At 40.6% G+C, this 19,533-nt stretch overlaps 1 protein-coding gene across 1 annotated transcript in view; it reads left to right on the top strand.

Moving 5' to 3' along the window:
* The window catches only part of LOC139443124 (WD repeat-containing protein 64-like), a 71,010-nt gene extending 51,713 nt beyond the window's left edge, over positions 1 to 19,297 (top strand). The window contains exons 25-32 of the mRNA XM_071224072.1: positions 1,901 to 2,013; positions 5,207 to 5,324; positions 5,905 to 5,999; positions 6,811 to 6,907; positions 8,080 to 8,160; positions 9,387 to 9,500; positions 11,394 to 11,441; positions 18,785 to 19,297. Coding sequence (XP_071080173.1) covers positions 1,901 to 2,013; positions 5,207 to 5,324; positions 5,905 to 5,999; positions 6,811 to 6,907; positions 8,080 to 8,160; positions 9,387 to 9,500; positions 11,394 to 11,441; positions 18,785 to 18,904 — 786 coding nt within the window. The 3' untranslated portion in view covers positions 18,905 to 19,297. The remainder of the gene's footprint in view (positions 1 to 1,900; positions 2,014 to 5,206; positions 5,325 to 5,904; positions 6,000 to 6,810; positions 6,908 to 8,079; positions 8,161 to 9,386; positions 9,501 to 11,393; positions 11,442 to 18,784) is intronic.
* The last annotated feature ends 236 nt before the right edge of the window (positions 19,298 to 19,533 follow it).

The following is a 19,533-nucleotide window of genomic DNA, read 5'->3' as shown; positions in this document are numbered from 1 at the left end:
GCACCAGTTCTCAGTCATGTTGGTTATAATTATTTTGGTCAATCAATATGGCAAGATACAAAGGCAAAACAAAAACTCTAGACTGACTGTTATATGTATTAAGTAAGAAAACTTAACTCAAAATTAATAACATAAGGATTCAGGATATTATTTTAATACTTGTTTCTTTTGTTTTGTCTTTAAATTTAAGATTTAAAAAACCCTGCCATATGTAAAGAAGGAGTTCAAGTAATTTAAATAACCATCATATGTTGTGCCTTTTTTAATTATTTTTAAATTAAGGTAGACATTTTTTTATCAAATATGAAACATAATGATGTGGTTTCCAATGAAAAAACCAATAAGACAGACATATGGATGTTATTCTGTTTTTACATTTTTCTTCAACAGCGCAGTATTATCAGTGAAACTTAATTAGCATTGATTGTGTGAAGTCCAAATTAATTATGTTTAGTGATAAAAGAACATGCATTTGAATGAATAGCTCCTATGATATAGTATTAATGAATAAAATTAATGAATAGTTACAGTATCATTGTCTCAATTCCTCACTTTGAAATCGGGTTTTTTTAGCTTCAGAGTTCAGGGGAAAAAATTAATTACTCAAAGTTTTAGAATGCAGTTAATTTAATTTTTAAGAATTCATTGCAAAACGAACTGACCTTTCTGAAATCAATTAATTTAAAATAATTTCAAAGATATTTTCATTAGCGCCTAATTTTCATAAAAGCAATTAATTTGGACAAATAAATTAATCTTTTGACTGGAACTTGATTTGTATGACAATATTTCATCATAGATTTATTCTGTTTATTGACTCATTCCTTCCTAATCAATGTTCATATGTGGATTATTTTGCAGAAAAACATGGTATATTTGCAGTCACCAGATACCCATCAGCCATATTTGTTTGATGCTTCTCAGTATGGAGGCTCATCCTGGTAGTCCAAATTGAAAAAAAAATGCTTTCCTAATGCTAATAAATCGAAAAATAAATCAGCATGTTTTTGTTGAATATTTTGAAATCTCTAAATTTAATAGCATTTTATTGACATAAAATATGATGCTAATAGTCATAACTAAAGTTCGTAAGAGGCGACTAACAGGATCGGGTGGTCAGGCCCGCTGACTTGGTTGATGTATGTCATCATATCCCAATTGTGTAGATCGATGCTCATGATGTAACTCACTGGATTGTCTGGTCCATACTCGATTATTTACAGACCGTCGTCATATAGTTGGAATATTGCTGAGTGTGTCCTTAAACAACAAACAAACAAATAAACATTAATGAATAGATCTTCGAAGTTCAGAGAATGGTGATGATGCTTGATTGCTAAATTACTCATGTCTTCATGCTTCTTTGGCGTAACTTTAAGAATGTTTTAGCTCAATTTCATTTTTATTATTTGGCATCAGGGGGGTTATTTTTGGTCATCAAAGAGGCAAAAGTAAATGCTATATGAAGAGTGCAATAGATCAGTTATCCCTGGCTTGACACCTTGGCTTGTATGTTTCCAAGTGAGCTGAAAAAGAAATGGGAATGCACACTAATCCACAAACTTGGTTGATACAGATATCCGATTTGCGAAAACCCCTTGGTGTGGAGTCTTCTTCCCTGTTATTATCAATATCATATTTCAGTGGTGCCTTAAGGTCTGGTCAGTTTATCCATAAATTTAGAAAAGTTATCGTCTTTTGTTTTAAGTCAGTGGAAACAGTTCTTTAACTGCAGCCTATGTGTCAACATGCAGGACACATAATATAAACAATAAAATCATTCACAAACACAAGTATTCACAGACACAAACCTTTTTAAGTAACATATTTGGCTTCTACGAAAGTTTTGGCATCCTTCAAACAAGAACAGGCTTCAGATTTGGTTGATTTGTATTTTCAGGAAAAACTGAAGCAGATTGTGAGCTGGCGAGCTCACCTGACAAAGATTGTCTCCCTTGTCTATGTGGACTCCCTGAAGTCTATCCTGTCTGGGTCATCTGATGGGTCTGTCAGGTGAGGCATGATTTCATATTCATTATTGTAATTGACTTCTCTGTAGTAGTCTTCCAAGACTCCAGTTACGTAATGCCTCCCCTTGACCCTCATTTCCTTGATGGATAGAGTTGTGTCCCTTACATTCCAGGATTTGTCTCCCTTGTGACTGTTGGTAGCAGGCTCCTTCTCAGCGTGTGATACCTTCATTACTCTCCCGGTATCATCACTACCACCAGTGTGTGACACCTTCATTACTCTCCCGGTATCATCACTGCCACCAGTGTGTGACACCTTCATTACTCTCCCGGTATCATCACTGCCACCAGTGTGTGACACCTTCATTACTCTCCCGGTATCATCACTGCCACCAGTGTGTGACACCTTCATTACTCTCCCGGTATCATCACTGCCACCAGTGTGTGACACCTTCATTACCTTCCCGGTATCATCACTGCCACCAGTATGACACCTTCATTACCTTCCCGGTATCATCACTGCCACCAGTGTGTGACACCTTCATTACCTTCCCGGTATCATCACTGCCACCAGTGTGTGACACCTTCATTACCTTCCCGGTATCATCACTGCCACCAGTCTGGACACCTTCATTACTCTCCCGGTATCATCACTGCCACCAGTGTGTGACACCTTCATTACCTTCCCGGTATCATCACTGCCACCAGTGTGTGACACCTTCATTACCTTCCCAGTATCATCACTGCCACCAGTATGTGACACCTTCATTACCTTCCCGGTATCATCACTGCCACCAGTCTGGACACCTTCATTACTCTCCCGGTATCATCACTGCCACCAGTGTGACACCTTCATTACCTTCCCGGTATCATCACTGCCACCAGTCTAGACACCTTCATTACCTTCCCGGTATCATCACTGCCACCAGTGTGTGACACCTTCATTACCTTCCCGGTATCATCACTGCCACCAGTGTGTGACACCTTCATTACCTTCCCGGTATCATCACTGCCACCAGTGTGTGACACCTTCATTACTCTCCCGGTATCATCACTGCCACCAGTCTAGACACCTTCATTACCTTCCCGGTATCATCACTGCCACCAGTGTGTGACACCTTCATTACCTTCCCGGTATCATCACTGCCACCAGTGTGTGACACCTTCATTACCTTCCCGGTATCATCACTGCCACCAGTGTGACACCTTCATTACCTTCCCGGTATCATCACTGCCACCAGTCTGGACACCTTCATTACTCTCCCGGTATCATCACTGCCACCAGTGTGTGACACCTTCATTACCTTCCTGGTATCATCACTGCCACCAGTGTGTGACACCTTCATTACCTTCCCGGTATCATCACTGCCACCAGTGTGACACCTTCATTACCTTCCCGGTATCATCACTGCCACTAGCGTGACACCTTTATTACCCTCCCAGGATCATCACTGCCACCAGTGTGTGACACCTTCATTACTCTCCCGGTATCATCACTGCCACCAGTCTGGACACCTTCATTACTCTCCCGGTATCATCACTGCCACCAGTGTGTGACACCTTCATTACCTTCCCGGTATCATCACTGCCACCAGTGTGTGACACCTTCATTACCTTCCCGGTATCATCACTGCCACCAGTGTGTGACACCTTCATTACCTTCCCGGTATCATCACTGCCACCAGTGTGTGACACCTTCATTACCTTCCCGGTATCATCACTGCCACCAGTCTAGACACCTTCATTACCTTCCCGGTATCATCACTGCCACCAGTGTGTGACACCTTCATTACCTTCCCGGTATCATCACTGCCACCAGTGTGTGACATCTTCATTACCTTCCCGGTATCATCACTGCCACCAGTGTGTGACACCTTCATTACCTTCCCGGTATCATCACTGCCACCAGTGTGACACCTTCATTACCTTCCCGGTATCATCACTGCCACCAGTGTGTGACACCTTCATTACCTTCCCGGTATCATCACTGCCACCAGTGTGTGACACCTTCATTACCTTCCCGGTATCATAGGGGCGGTCGGGTAGCCTAGTGGTTAAAGCGTTCGCTCGTCACGCCGAAGACCCGGGTTCGATTCCCGACATGGGTACAATATGTGAAGCCCATTTCTGGTGTCCCCCGCCGTGATATTGCTGGAATATTGCTAAAAGCGGCGTAAAACCATACTCTGTCTGTCTGTCCCGGTATCATACATGAGTTCTCACACAATTTTTTGTAAAGCCAGTATGACACACATGTGAGTGTAATAATTTCGTAAATACCAATTTTTTTTCAATCCTTTTGAGCTGCTCTTTTAAAAAATGCACTGATCACCACCGCTGTCCAAGAAAACCACAATTTGTCATTTGACATCAACAATCTTCAGCTTTGATGTCATTTCTAGTGTGACGTCATTCCAACCTAACATCAAAATAAGATTTGAATGACGTCAACAATGCCATCCAGATGACACTGGTATGTGAGAAGTGATATTTGCACTAGTGCACATACGATTTTTATGAATTTGGTTATTTCTAACACTATGGGTAATAACGGTCAGTCAGTTTTGAGTTCAACTCCATGCAAGGTTGTAGGCCACTAAGCACAGTGGGGAGCTGTGACTGGTGGCAGCAAAAGTATAGAGAGCTCCACGAACTGGCTATTGCTGTGAGGAGTTTACCTAGGTACTCCTCAAAGACTTTTACTTGCAAACAGCCCCTTAACTCTCAATTGTCTCATTCCCCTTGCTGTGCAGAGTTATGTCCCTTCCCTTCCTAGATTTGCCTCCATGTGACCCTTGTTAGTTTTGAATCCCAGCACGTATTATTTGATGGATCTAAGCCAAATTGTGGGTGGTTCAAGTTACACGAAACATTTGTTCTTGTGATTTGGTTTGGGAAGAGGGGGGTGAGAACACAGGGGTTGTGAAGATGAGAAGATGGAATGGGAACAAGGGGGGGGTGGAATGGGGGAAGATGGGGAGATATGGGTAGGTGAAGGTGAGGTTGAGGTTGGGAACATCAGGGTCCAGGAGATGGGAGAAGGGATTGGGAAGATTGATATACTTGTACTATACCCTTTAGCACAACTATGTTTGACAATGCATGACCCATGAATACACTTTAATTGTTCATAGACTTTCGTTTCTTTAAACAAGAAGAAATGTTGGAGCTTAGAAAGTCTCCTGAAGCCCATGTATGGCATCCCTGCCCTCACTAACCTGGTGTTTCTCCTGCAGGGTATGGTGGGGAAACAAGGGCAAGTTTGTAGGGTTCTTCAGCCAGCATCGGCCGTTCAACTTCCCCGCTACGGAGGAGACAGCTGGGTCACCAACACTACCTTATGATATTACAGAGGTGAGACATCTTTAGATTTTTTTAGGCCCTATCAATTCATTTTTTTCCATTTATGGACAAGTCTGATCACATTTTCCAAAGAGTAAAATATATATATAAATGATATTTTAAAATGTTTTTCTTAGTATGTTTGTTAAACTTTTAACATGTTTAAAAGAGTTCTCATTGAGTATTTAACCTCAATTCAACCATGACATTTTAAAAAACTACATTCTTATAGGTCTATCCGCATAATTAAGTCTGTGTCAAGACAAAACAGGTATAGCAGTGATGCATGTTTTGGTTGTAAGCTAATGAAATCAGGCCATTTATGACTCATGGAAGGCAAGTGAGCTCTTCTCCATGAAAGAATGTTATTGCACCCTACTATTGCCAGACATTGAGGCAGTGTGTAAAACAGATACCAGAAGCTAGGCTACAAACTGGGAAACATTGAGGATGGAAATTAGGTTAAAGTTCTCAGATAAGAATCAAAAATACAAATGCAATGGTGTTCAAGACTTATTTAACACTTTGACTAATTTAAGGACTTTTATGGATTTTATGAATGAAGTAAAACTGTATCACCTTTCTTTCGCAGCGTCCTCTAGCTCCGGTAACTCGGAGGAAAAGTGCTACCCAGAAAATCAGAACTGTTCAAAAGTTTGAGTATCCTCTCATCTTTAATCAACAGAAGTGAGTTCACTCTGTTTGGAAACAAAAATCATTATTTATTGTTTTCTGATTATTAATTCTATCTTCGTCTTTATCAGTACATTCCTGTTAAGATAATGGGGACATCAGCAATTCACTGTACAAACTTGTGTCCCTGTGACTAAGCACCTGAAACATATGATTGTGGGTTCAAATCCCTGTTCAGATAGATATTTGTTTGTGAAAGCTTAGTACAATTTGACCTCCGGATGTATAATTGAAGGTTTTATGGGTTCTTGAGCTTAACTGTCTGAAACGATTCTTCACCACCTCAATTTGGTAATTTTGATTTGTACGCATAGCGACCCCCACAGAACACAAATAAGCCTTCGATGGTACTCCATTTTGGGTGTCGATGCCATGGCACTCATATACAACAGTATGTATCAAATATCTACAACAATATTATGGCATGGTCTTATTCATTTACATTCAGAAGTTTAATTTTGGTTCATTTTCAAGACACAAGAATCAGATAGGCTGGTTTGAATGTTTCGCTCACTTGTACAGAAAATTCAGAAGCATTGACAATGATTGGCCAATTAGAATAACATGACCTATGGAGGCCAATCAGGAAAAGGTATTACACCAGTGGGTGTGGCCTAAAGTTTTAACATTTATGGAAGCATAAACACACAAAAACTGCTTGATTTGCCAATCAGATGACATGGCATCACTTGTATTGCCTGGCTGCTTTTAATGCATAAGGAAAAAATTACAAATTAGTATCATCATTTCTGCCACCTCCCAGTATAATTTATATTTCAATTATATTTTACGTTTTTCTATTCAGATGGCGCCCATTTCGCAGATCAGCCTATTTGAGGCCAAAGTCAAGGCCGGCACAACCAGAGGACAAGAAATTCTTTAAGGCTCTCATTAAACCAAGGGTAAAGATATTTGTTCTGAGGATATCCATATTAGCATGTGTGTTTCTCATGTCCATCTGCATCTTAAGAGACTGCTTCTGTGGTCTAGTGGTAGAGCGTCCACCCAGAGAGTGGATGGTCCTGGGTTCGATCCCAGGCCGTGTTATACCAAAAGATGGATTGTACTTGTTGTTACCCTGCCTGGCGCTCAGCATTAAGGGGCGAAAACAAGGTCTGGTCAGCTCGGAGTCAGTACACTGTGTCTAAATGGGGTATTCATGTTAAACTGCGGCATGGTATCTCACTGGGCTAGGATTGTGATATCAGCATCAGTCACACACACACGTGCATGCACGTCGCTATATAAGTGCAATGATCTTGGATGCTGCGTTAAAGCCCATTTCACCTCACGTCACAACATCTTAAGAGAACGGATGGGTGAGCAGAAGAAGGTCATAGGAAACGGGGGGAATATGCTTTGGTTGAAAATACAACTGTTAAATTGTCTGTTGTGTAAGATTTGTGGACAGTACTGCACAATTTGATGGTAGTGTCCTAACAGTACAATGGTTGCTGTAGTACTGTTGAGAAATTTCTTTAGATGGATGAAAGGTCCTGTAAGCAGGATCACTTCCGATTTAGGGACTTGTCATTTATAAAAGGGGAGGATGTCGGCTAACTATCATACGGTCCTCAGACCAATATTCCGACCACCACCACCACCCACACACCAAACCCCACCCCACCCCACCCCTCTCCCTATAATAAATGACGAGTCACTTACTTTGAATGTCCATACAATAAAATACACGACAATTGTTTAAATGAAACAGGAAGTTAGTTAATCTTATTCTGGAACCGAAAGGCGAGGTCCTCTTTTCGTAACCCTGATGTTCCAAAGCCACAATTGAGTGGCCCTACATTCAAACACTCTGATTCAATTCTATTTTTGCCTTTTTACGCCCAATGGAATCTTTTTCGGCAGATAATTGAGACTTATTCTCTGGCATTGACATTAATATTTACACTGTCAAGCATCAACATTATCAGGTTTCTTAGCCTAATTGTAAAAAATACCAAAATTAAATCAGTTTACCCTTGAGCATGGCGTGTCTGATATTCGAGATGGCTGACATCCAGATGAACTGCGTGCTGGATGAGTGTTAGAGCTTCATTTGTGAACATGTTTACAGGCCTACAATCATCATCTGGAGAGCTCTACAACAGGAGAGAAGATGCAAGGAGCTGTATTCAGGGCTCTGCCAGTGTATCGGGTGAGTTTGGTTTGAGAGTGAGAGGGATTTTGTTTTTACTCTGCTTTGAACAATGTCGCAGTTATATCATGGCATGGCAGTTCATTGTGGGCGCGGGATGAGTCTAATGTATGTATCAATATTAAACATGACAAAAACCGGCTTCACTAATTTTGACCTTGTTTCTTATCAAACTTTTTTTATTAGTTGGCTTACTGATATTTTGACCTAATGCATTGGTTGATATAAGAGACATTATAATGGTAAGCCTTTCAAATTAATTTGTCTTTGTTTAAAAATGGGTGCTTAGGATGAAAATCAAAATCAAATTCTAATATGTTTCACTTTGCTTTTGAGCTCACTTGACTGAAAGGTTTTCAGTCCAACTTTTGAGTATATTCTATGTCTCCCAAGCATTTGTGGGCTGTTGAACATGTGTCACTTTGGAGTTCCTATTTTCTTCACATTGTTAATTGTTAGATTTGTGAAGCAAGTAATAAAACATACAACGTCGGAATATGCATGTGTTATCTCTATTCATATTATATCTCACTACACGGAATACTGTATTCTACGTAATAAGCGCCCAGGGCGCTCTCAAAAATAGAAATAGGGGGCTCTTATTAGATTATTATTTTGGTGGAAAAAACAGAGTTGAAAGATAAATTTCATGGTTTATGCAGACGGCCTGAACTGTTTATATACCACAGATATGTTTTTCCTGAATTTAATTGCCCATAATTAAGGGTGTTTATAATACATACGTGCATATTATACTCAAATAAATATGTCTTGTGTACATTGATCAATCGGAAGGGTTGTTAATTGGGATTGTTACCTTGCCAAGTTATTAGCAAATATCGCCTTGGGCGCTTATTAGAGCGGGGTGCTTATTACGTCATCTGTCATACTTTACAGCAGCCTACCTTTTAACATGCAAAGAACAAAAAAACTCATTGCTTTTCAGGTTACGTATGGAATTGTTGACATGGTATTTCCGGTATTACGTGCTCACGCTAATGTCTTTGCACTGGGGGAAAAAACATCGAAACTCATTATGGCGTGTATAATGCACACACCCTTCTACACAGCTGTGTTTTTTGGACAAGAAGTGCACACTATACTCAAAATATGGTACTTTTTTTTCCATTTTTGCATTTTAGGGTTGTTGGAATCTAGAAATCAAATTTCTTTAAGTGTATGACCTCATATAGAAGTTTGTCTGACCTCCTGAACTTGTATTACAGGTGAGAACGCCAGAAAGGCCTCGGACCCCAGTGATCAGTGACTCCGTCATGTCCAAAGATGAGAAACACTTCCATGGTCGGCCATCAATGTATGGAACCGGTTTGACAATGAAGGTGGGAGACATTGTTCAGTTAGGATGATTATGATGATTGAGTGAGTTCTGCTTAACGCCTCTTAACATTATTCCAGTTATATCACAGCGTTTCAGCTTAATGTGGGAGGAAATCTCGAAGTGATGCAGGTCTCAGACGTTTACCACTTCGGTGAAACCCACGAGCATGAGTATGGTGCTTACAAACCTAGAAACATAATCAGGGCGAAGTGGGATTCTAACCCACAATCATAGGTTTCTGGCGTGCCCAAGGGACGCAACTCTGAAAATCAGGGTGCCTTAGACGACTGAAGAGCCTTAAAATGAGATAAAATATCTTGAAAAGGCCTTGAATGTGGCAACCATTGTCAACTCGGCTTTTATTTGGACAGAGTACAATTATATTTTCTCAATACTCCGTAATTTGATCAATAAATAATATTGAAACACTCTATGTCAGGACTTTAATAGTGTATTTGGATGTACAAATAGAACTATTCTGACAATGAAATAAAGTAAAAATGTCCAAATAAATGTTTGAAAGCAATCTTTAGCTTTTGAATCGTTTGATCGTGTCCTTGAAAAGGCCATGACTATGATCGCTCAAGCTGAACCATGATATGCTAACGCACTGTTTTATGTTGTTTTTCATATTCGTGTCTCCTGTGTTTGGTTGCCCTGCTACATCTTGCAACTAACTTGCACCTCCCTGCAACCTCCCTGCAACCACCCTGCAACCTGCCCGTGTTACTGTGTTGATGATGCTGTGCCTGGCTGCTTCCACTTGTGCATGACAACATCTCCTACCGCTTGCATCACTGCACATTATCCATTCTTGTGCTTCTATTATCACATTTTCCCAACAACTGATTGTGTGTGCTTGTGGTTGAAAATGATTGATTAATTGCTCGTTTCAATTGTTATCATGAACATTATATGCACCTTTTATGAATGTTATTGTAATCTACTGAATGTTTTATTCACCACTCACATGTACAATCTATGGTACTCGCTACCATATTATAATTACTAATACAATTGTAACTATGTGCATGCTGCTTTCCTGCAACTGTGTGTTAATTATATGTCATTGTTGCTTATAACAATGTGCTAATATAATTTATGTTGATGATATTCATATCACAATTTTGATAACACTTATCACACTATATCAATGGATACTCCTGATATTGATGTAATTATTTGATATGATACCACCGATATGAACATTGATTTAACATTAATGCTCACATTTGTGCACATATTGGTACTCACATTGGTACTCACATTCATACTCACATCGGTACTCACATTCATACTCACATCGGTACTCACATTCATACTCACATTGGTACTCACATTCATACTCACATTGGTACACCCATTCATACTCACATCGGTACTCACATTCATTCTCACATCGGTACTCACATTCATACTCACATTGGTACACCCATTCATACTCCCATGGGTACTCACATTCATACTCACATCGGTACTCACATTCATACTCACATCGGTACTCACATTCATACTCACATTGGTACTCACATTCATACTCACATCGGTACTCACATTCATACTCACATCGGTACTCACATTCATTCTCACATCGGTACTCACATTCATACTCACATTGGTACACCCATTCATACTCCCATGGGTACTCACATTCATACTCACATCGGTACTCACATTCATACTCACATCGGTACTCACATTCATACTCACATTCATACTCACATCGGTACTCACATTGCTCCCCTGTGTGGCGGTTGTTGGGACTGAACTAACACAACCCGCTGTCCCAATGTATCAATTCACCCTGCGTGCTGCCATTTTGTTTCACCGCCAGTCCCGACGCCAGCCATTCAAATATATTCCGCGTATGAAAGTTGTGTATCTTGCTCTGCAGGGAGCCAAGTCAGTGGGTCGTGTGGCTGACAAATCTGTGGGACGAGTGGTGAGTGACATTGGTATCACACATACATTGATTAATTGTCTGTAATCACATGTTTCTTGGCAAGTACATCTACCTGTCGGGAGACAAAGACTGTGTCTGACGGGCCCTGTCTCACACAGTGATCTTTGCACTAAGATTACCATAACTCCCAGGGCTTAAGATCCCTTGTGACAGCAGCACTAAGATTACCATAACTCCCAGTCCTTAACATCCCTTGTGACAGCAGCGCTAAGATTACCATAGCTCCCAGTCCTTAACATCCCTTGCGACAGCAGCGCTAAGATTACCATAGCTCCCAGGGCTTAACATCCCTTGCGACAGCAGCACTAAGATTACCATAGCTCCCAGTCCTTAACATCCCTTGCGACAGCAGCACTAAGATTACCATAACTCCCAGTCCTTAACATCCCTTGCGACAGCAGCGCTAAGATTACCATAGCTCCAAGGGCTTAACATCCCTTGCGACAGCAGCATTAAAATTACCATAACTCCCAGTCCTTAACATCCCTTGCGACAGCAGCACTAAGATTACCATAACTCCCAGGCCTTAACATCCCCTGTGACAGCAGCACTAAGATTACCATAACTCCCAGTCCTTAACATCCCTTGCGACAGCAGCGCTAAGATTACCATAGCTCCAAGGGCTTAACATCCCTTGCGACAGCAGCACTAAGATTACCATAGCTCCCAGTCCTTAACATCCGTTGCGACAGCAGCGCTAAGATTACCATAGCTCCCAGTCCTTAACATCCCTTGCGACAGCAGCACTAAGATTACCATAACTCTCAGTCCTTAACATCCCTTGCGACAGCAGCGCTAAGATTACCATAGCTCCCAGTCCTTAACATCCCTTGCGACAGCAGCGCTAAGATTACCATAGCTCCCAGTCCTTAACATCCCTTGCAACAGCAGCACTAAGATTACCATAACTCCCAGTCCTTAACATCCCTTGCGACAGCAGCACTAAGATTACCATAGCTCCCAGTCCTTAACATCCCTTGCGACAGCAGCGCTAAGATTACCATAGCTCCCAGTCCTTAACATCCCTTGCGACAGCAGCACTAAAATTACCATAACTCCCAGTCCTTAACATCCCCTGTGACAGCAGCACAAAGATTACCATAACTCCCAGTCCTTAACATCCCTTGCGACAGCAGCGCTAAGATTACCATAGCTCCCAGTCCTTAACATCCCTTGCGACAGCAGCGCTAAGATTACCATAGCTCCCAGTCCTTAACATCCCTTGCAACAGCAGCACTAAGATTACCATAACTCCCAGTCCTTAACATCCCTTGCGACAGCAGCGCTAAGATTACCATAGCTCCCAGTCCTTAACATCCCTTGCGACAGCAGCACTAAAATTACCATAACCCCAGGCCTTAAGATCCCTTGTGACAGCAGAGCTAAGATTACCATAGCTCCCAGTCCTTAACATCCGTTGCGACAGCAGCACTAAGATTACCATAACTCCCAGTCCTTAACATCCCTTGCGACAGCAGAGCTAAGATTACCATAGCTCCCAGTCCTTAACATCCGTTGCGACAGCAGCACTAAGATTACCATAACTCCCAGTCCTTAACATCCCTTGCGACAGCAGCACTAAGATTACCATAACTCCCAGTCCTTAACATCCCTTGCGACAGCAGCGCTAAGATTACCATAGCTCCCAGTCCTTAACATCCCTTGCGACAGCAGCGCTAAGATTACCATAGCTCCCAGTCCTTAACATCCCTTGCAACAGCAGCACTAAGATTACCATAACTCCCAGTCCTTAACATCCCTTGCGACAGCAGCACTAAGATTACCATAGCTCCCAGTCCTTAACATCCGTTGCGACAGCAGCGCTAAGATTACCATAGCTCCCAGTCCTTAACATCCCTTGCGACAGCAGCACTAAAATTACCATAACTCCCAGTCCTTAACATCCCCTGTGAAAGCAGCACAAAGATTACCATAACTCCCAGTCCTTAACATCCCTTGCGACAGCAGCGCTAAGATTACCATAGCTCCCAGTCCTTAACATCCCTTGCGACAGCAGCGCTAAGATTACCATAGCTCCCAGTCCTTAACATCCCTTGCAACAGCAGCACTAAGATTACCATAACTCCCAGTCCTTAACATCCCTTGCGACAGCAGCGCTAAGATTACCATAGCTCCCAGTCCTTAACATCCCTTGCGACAGCAGCACTAAAATTACCATAACCCCAGGCCTTAAGATCCCTTGTGACAGCAGAGCTAAGATTACCATAGCTCCCAGTCCTTAACATCCGTTGCGACAGCAGCACTAAGATTACCATAACTCCCAGTCCTTAACATCCCCTGTGACAGCAGCACTAAAATTACCATAACTCCCAGGCCTTAAGATCCCTTGTGACAGCAGCACTAAGATTACCATAGCTCCCAGGGCTTAAGATCCCTTGTGACAGCAGCACTAAGACTGCCTCATATTTTGATGCGAGACACTTGCTGATTAGTTCTAAATGCTTCTGAATCATCTGTGGGGCAAATGTTTATTGAAATAGGAATCTTTGTTTATTTAAACTTCAAATGAAATTGAGAATTCTTCAGTTACCTGGCAATATTGATTCTTTTTGTACAGCATGGCAATATTGATACTATTTGTATGCCAACATGGCAGTATTGATACTCTATGTATTCCCAACATGGCAATATCAATACTGTTTGTTTGACATCATGGCAATATCGATGCTATTTAAATGACAACATGGCAATATTGATACTGTATGTATCACAACATGGCAATATCAATACTGTATGTATGACAACATGGCAATATCAATACTATATGTATCACAGCATGGCAATATTGATACTGTATGTATCACAACATGGCACTATCAATACTGTATGTATGACAACATGGCAATATCAATACTATATGTATCACAACAGGGCAATATTGATACTGTATGTATCACAACATGGCAATATTGATACTGTATGTATCACAACATGGCAATATTAATACTATATGTATGACAACATGGCAATATCAATACTGTACGTATCACAACATGGCAATATCAATACTATATGTATGGCAATATCAATACTATATATATCACAACAGGGCAATATTGATACTGTTTGTATGACAACATGGCAATATCAATACTATATGCATCACAACACGGCAATATTGATACTTTATGTATCACAACCTGGCCATATAGATGCTGTATGTATCACAACATGTAGTTGAGAGGTGGTACTGGTAGCCCAGGAGTAGTCATGCAGAGTTGCAACCCTTAGGTGTGCCAGGATCTGCTGGTTGTGGTTTTGAATCCAAGATTCGCCCTGATTATGATCCTTGGTATGTCAGCTTCATACCCGTACTCATGGGTTTCATCCTCCTGGATGGCTTTGAGCTATGCTCCCACTTTAACATGACACACCTTGATATTACTGAAATACTGTTCCAATTGGTGTTAAACCAATCTCAGTCACTCTGAGAAAGTACTGATACAGTTGTATGTCATATTTCTACAGAGACTAGCAATGCCAGGTATGATTACAACTGCACTGCATGTATACAGCATGTTCTTGCTCCTGCAAAGGATCATCCTCGACTATGCAGGGTATTATCTCTTCCTTCTGTGGGTCATTTGTAGTATAAGCGTTTTTTTCAAAAATTTCCTTTTCATGAAAAAAACTAGTAGTAACTTTTAGTAACTACATTTTTTGGAAAATGTTCAAATGTAATTAAGCTAGTTCTTGAAATCAAAACATGAAATTGTGAACCATTTTTGCCCATACCCTATGCGATAAACAACTTTTCAGTCTCATTCTCAAGCAAAGAAAGGACCTTTTAAGTTTACAATGAATCACAACATACTTAAGGGCATTTTTAAAGGGAAGGAGGGGGAGTCATTATGTTGACAGTTTTAGTTGTGACAACGTAACAACAAAATATTTTGTTTTATCGTTGAATTGTAAAAGAACTGTGTAATGTGATTTGATGGCTAGTTTCAGCACTGTGTCATTCAGACAGAGTGAATGAGTGAGTGAGTTTGGTTTTACGCTGCTTTTAGCAATATTCCAGCAACATCACTGCAGGGGACACCAGAAATGGGCTTCACACATTGAACCCATGTAGGGAATCGAACCCGTGTCTTCGGCGTGACGAGTAAATGCTTTAACCACTAGGCTCCCCGATCGCCCCCATTCAAATGGAATAACAATGATACCATGTCAATGAATGGATCCAGAATAATTTTCTTTTACAATCAAAAGGAGATATAATACCCTACGTTATAGAGGATGGTGCCTGAGGTTACGTTTATGACAACCCTTGTATGCACAACACACACCCACTAACACAGAGCATGGAGGTCATGGGGAAGTCTCTCCCTTGACGGAACTGAAATGCAAAATTCACTCATAAGAGCTGCTACTCAAAAGAAGTTAAGGAACACCCAATTCTTTCCTATTACACTAGTTATGACAGATATGTGGCATGAATGATTAACTATGGTACCCGTAATATCAAAGAATCAGGTGTTGTTTAACTTCTTTTGAGTAGTATATATTACATGACTGATGTATATGTACATGTGCCTGGTACTAAATGACTTGTTTGTGTCACTACTTTGTGTTGTATGTTAATGAAAGACCGTCTTCCCGAAGCAAGAGAGTTAACTGACTATAAAAGTCCAGTTTCCACCCTTGCCGAACTAGGCTGGTATTATGGAGTTACATTTTGGCTGGACCAACAAGTCTATGCATCAGTCCAATCTAAATCGCCCAACAAAAATCGAAATCCGGTTCGTAAATTGTCATGCAGATTTCGGTCGATTGCAGGATTTGCAAAGCATGTGCAGCCCCAACGCATTGTCAACAGATTTTTTACAATGTTTGTGATTCATCTTTTTAACAAGGTGTTCGCATGATTTGATGCACTTGGCGATGTAAGACCCGTTTTAGCACAACATAGATCTTGATTATCGATCAGACTGTCTTGACTGGGCGCTGCCAATTTGATTGAAACAAATGCAAGTGATGGAATCTGATTGGTCCATAGGAGAGGCTAAGAGGGACTTAACTCGTAATAACCACTGGTGGCACTACGATTGAGCCAAGGAATTCCAGCCTAGTTCGGCAAGGGTGGAAACTAGACTTTTAAAGTCAGTTTACTCTCTTGCCTCGGGAAGATGATAACAGACTTGCAGTTTGCTATTAATGATAAGACAATAATGAGCCAGAGCACTGCTATGGTGAAGCATGTCCACCTGTTCTAGCACTTTTTTTGGGGTGCTACCACTCAAACGATATACCTTCAGAAGATATATGCACATGAATTGATCCCTAGGGTTAGATTTGTTTGCTGTTTAACCTGCACTCAGAAATATTCCAGCCATATGGCAGCGGTCTGTAAATAATTGAGTCTGGACCAGACAATCCAGTGATTGATATCGTGAGCATCGATCCACACATTTAGGATCAATGACATGCATCAACCAAGTCAGCGAGCCTGACCACCCAATCCCTTTAGTCGCCTCTTACGTCAAGTATAGTTGGCATTTATGGCAAGCATGGGTTGCCTATTCTCTTAAGGTTAGAGGTAGGATAGAATACCCCAAGGATATCCTTAGCCCTTGGATTCCCTTTCAAATCATATGGGTTTTGTCAAGTTTTCAGGTTTGAAGAAAAGTTACCGTCACTCATGTGGACATGATTGTTTACATGTGTTTATTTGCTAGGCTTAAAGGGACAGAACGTCAACAGTTGTGTGTGTTTTTTGGCTAACAGGCTTAAAGGGGCAGTACGTCGATGGTACTGTGTTTATTTGCTAATAGCCTTTAAGGGGCAGTATGCCGATGGTTCTGTGTGTTAATTGCTAACAGATTTAAAGGGACAGAATGTCAATGGTTCTGTGCGTTAATTGCTAACAGGGCTAAAGGGACAGAATGTCAACAGTTCTGTGTGTTCATTTGCTGGGCTTTAATGGGCAGTAATTGGCTTGCATTGGTCCCGGATGTACTTATGTCAGAATAAGTGTGTTTGTTTACAAACAAGAGAAAAAGTCTGATAAGCCTTCTCTCGTGGAAAAAAGCAACCAGAGCTGCAATTTTATTTTTAGAAAATGTTGGTGTGGTATATTTTGCATGTTGTTTGTATTTTTGTGTGTTGTGTGTGACATAGTATGTAAGACAATCATTAGAAACATTGTTTGAACTGGGCATGATCCATCATCTGTTTGCCAGGGTATGATATCTCCATACTACGAATAAATACCCTGTACACATTCACACCACAGCTTCTTCCAGTTGGAGTGAATATATACTCAAAATAGAATATATCTCCTTCCAAGCAAATGACACAGTTCTTGCATGATTAAACTAAACAGCAATAAACCTGTCCTAACCTTGTTTGTTTGTCTTCATCCCAGATAAGACTGGGAATTCCCAATACCATGCCCTGTTGTAATACTCAGTGAAGAAATTCCAGCTGTTCCAATTACAAGTCTCCTGATTCCTCGTAACTCCTCTAATGTCAGCATGTTTGGGTCTGCTCGTACGATGTCGTATTTGGAATTTAGGTCACTGCAGAACTCATGGTCTGAAGAGTCATTGTGACTGAAGTATGATATAATACCCTGCATTATCGAGGATGGGTTTGATCAATGTGCAACATATTGAATCACAGCAATCTCAAGAAGTGTATGAAATAATTAAACCTAACAACCCGCCAGACAGTTTTATTTCACAGTCAGGATAACAAATCAATACACCTTCATAAAGACTACTCATTTAAGAAGAGGTCCCCGGCAACATATGCTTGTCATGTGGGGCGACTTAATAGACAGGGATCAGGCTTTGGTTGATTATGTCTCATTGTTGCCCTGACAGCATGGACTTTGCTCATAATGTCTATCACTGGTTTGTCTTGTCCAGTATCTTATTAAAGTCTGCATTCATATTGCTGGAATATTGCTGGTGTCAAACTCCAAACAAAGCACTAGCCAATCATTATGTGTACGAGTAGTCAAGGTTATCTCCCTTTAGTTGTAAACAGAAGATGCTCACCAGGCCTGACTAAATTGTATTGAATTTTTAAATTGAAACTACCTAAATTTTGTGAAAAGAACAAAACATACGTTATTAAAATGCTGAGGATATTGTTAACGGTAGCTGTTTTTTGTCTCCTGCCTGAAATTAGAATGGTTTAGCATTGCAGAGTTAGATTGCAGGGATGTATTCAAAAAACATTTTTTTTAATCAAAGCTCAAAATCATGATAATATTTATGAGGTTTCTTTGCAAAAGACACTGAAGGTGTTTTAAAGAAAATTCGCAATTTGTTTTATGTGGTTGTTTTTTTCAGGTGTCCCCCCTCAAACTTCACAATAGACGAGGGCTGAATGGCAGGCCTCCTGGGATTGGTCCATCTCCAAACCAATCAGGCTTCAGTAACTCTGTATCTCCATCACCACGAAGAAGATGACAAGTATTGGACGGCCAGTTGGTGGCAGCCTGTACATAACGCTGTCTGTATGCTGTAGCAGTGTAGCCATTCTGTAGCAGCCCGTCTCAACAGCATCAACATGCAACAATGGTGTCACTTTTACAGCCACGATATGGAAATACAATACCATGAGAGACTGGTTTGAATCGCAATACAGTCTGACGTTTAAAGGGAAAAGATCAATTAAAATTTCCAATTATTTCGTCAGTCTGACCATTGGAATCTGAAGTTTTCATTAAAATAATTATAATTTTATGCCCTTTTTAACGACCAGTATCATCCTATTGGGAATGAAATGAGATGACAAAGAAGTAATCACCCAGGGCATAAAATTTCATTATTTTAATTAGTTCAACTTTTGATTCATATGACCTGACAGACCACATTTGATCCTGAATAAATGGACATTTATAAATGGACATCTGTACATGCAAGTTTTGTAAGAGTCATGTTTGATTAATAACTTTTCTTAACTTTAATAACTCTTGTGCATGAAGAAGGATATATGTGTCATGTTTTGTATCATGATACAGCACTGTAAGTCATGATACATTTTGAGTTTGTGAAGAAACCTGTTTTTTTCTTGAAGTTAACTTTCTTTAGGAGAT

Source organism: Haliotis cracherodii, unplaced genomic scaffold (genome assembly GCF_022045235.1).
Source record: "Haliotis cracherodii isolate W230 unplaced genomic scaffold, xgHalCrac1.p SCAF_5, whole genome shotgun sequence".
In the NCBI taxonomy this organism is placed as follows: domain Eukaryota; kingdom Metazoa; phylum Mollusca; class Gastropoda; order Lepetellida; family Haliotidae; genus Haliotis; species Haliotis cracherodii.
Note: the sequence above shows the minus strand (reverse complement) of the source record. Positions and strands in the feature narration are given on the sequence as shown.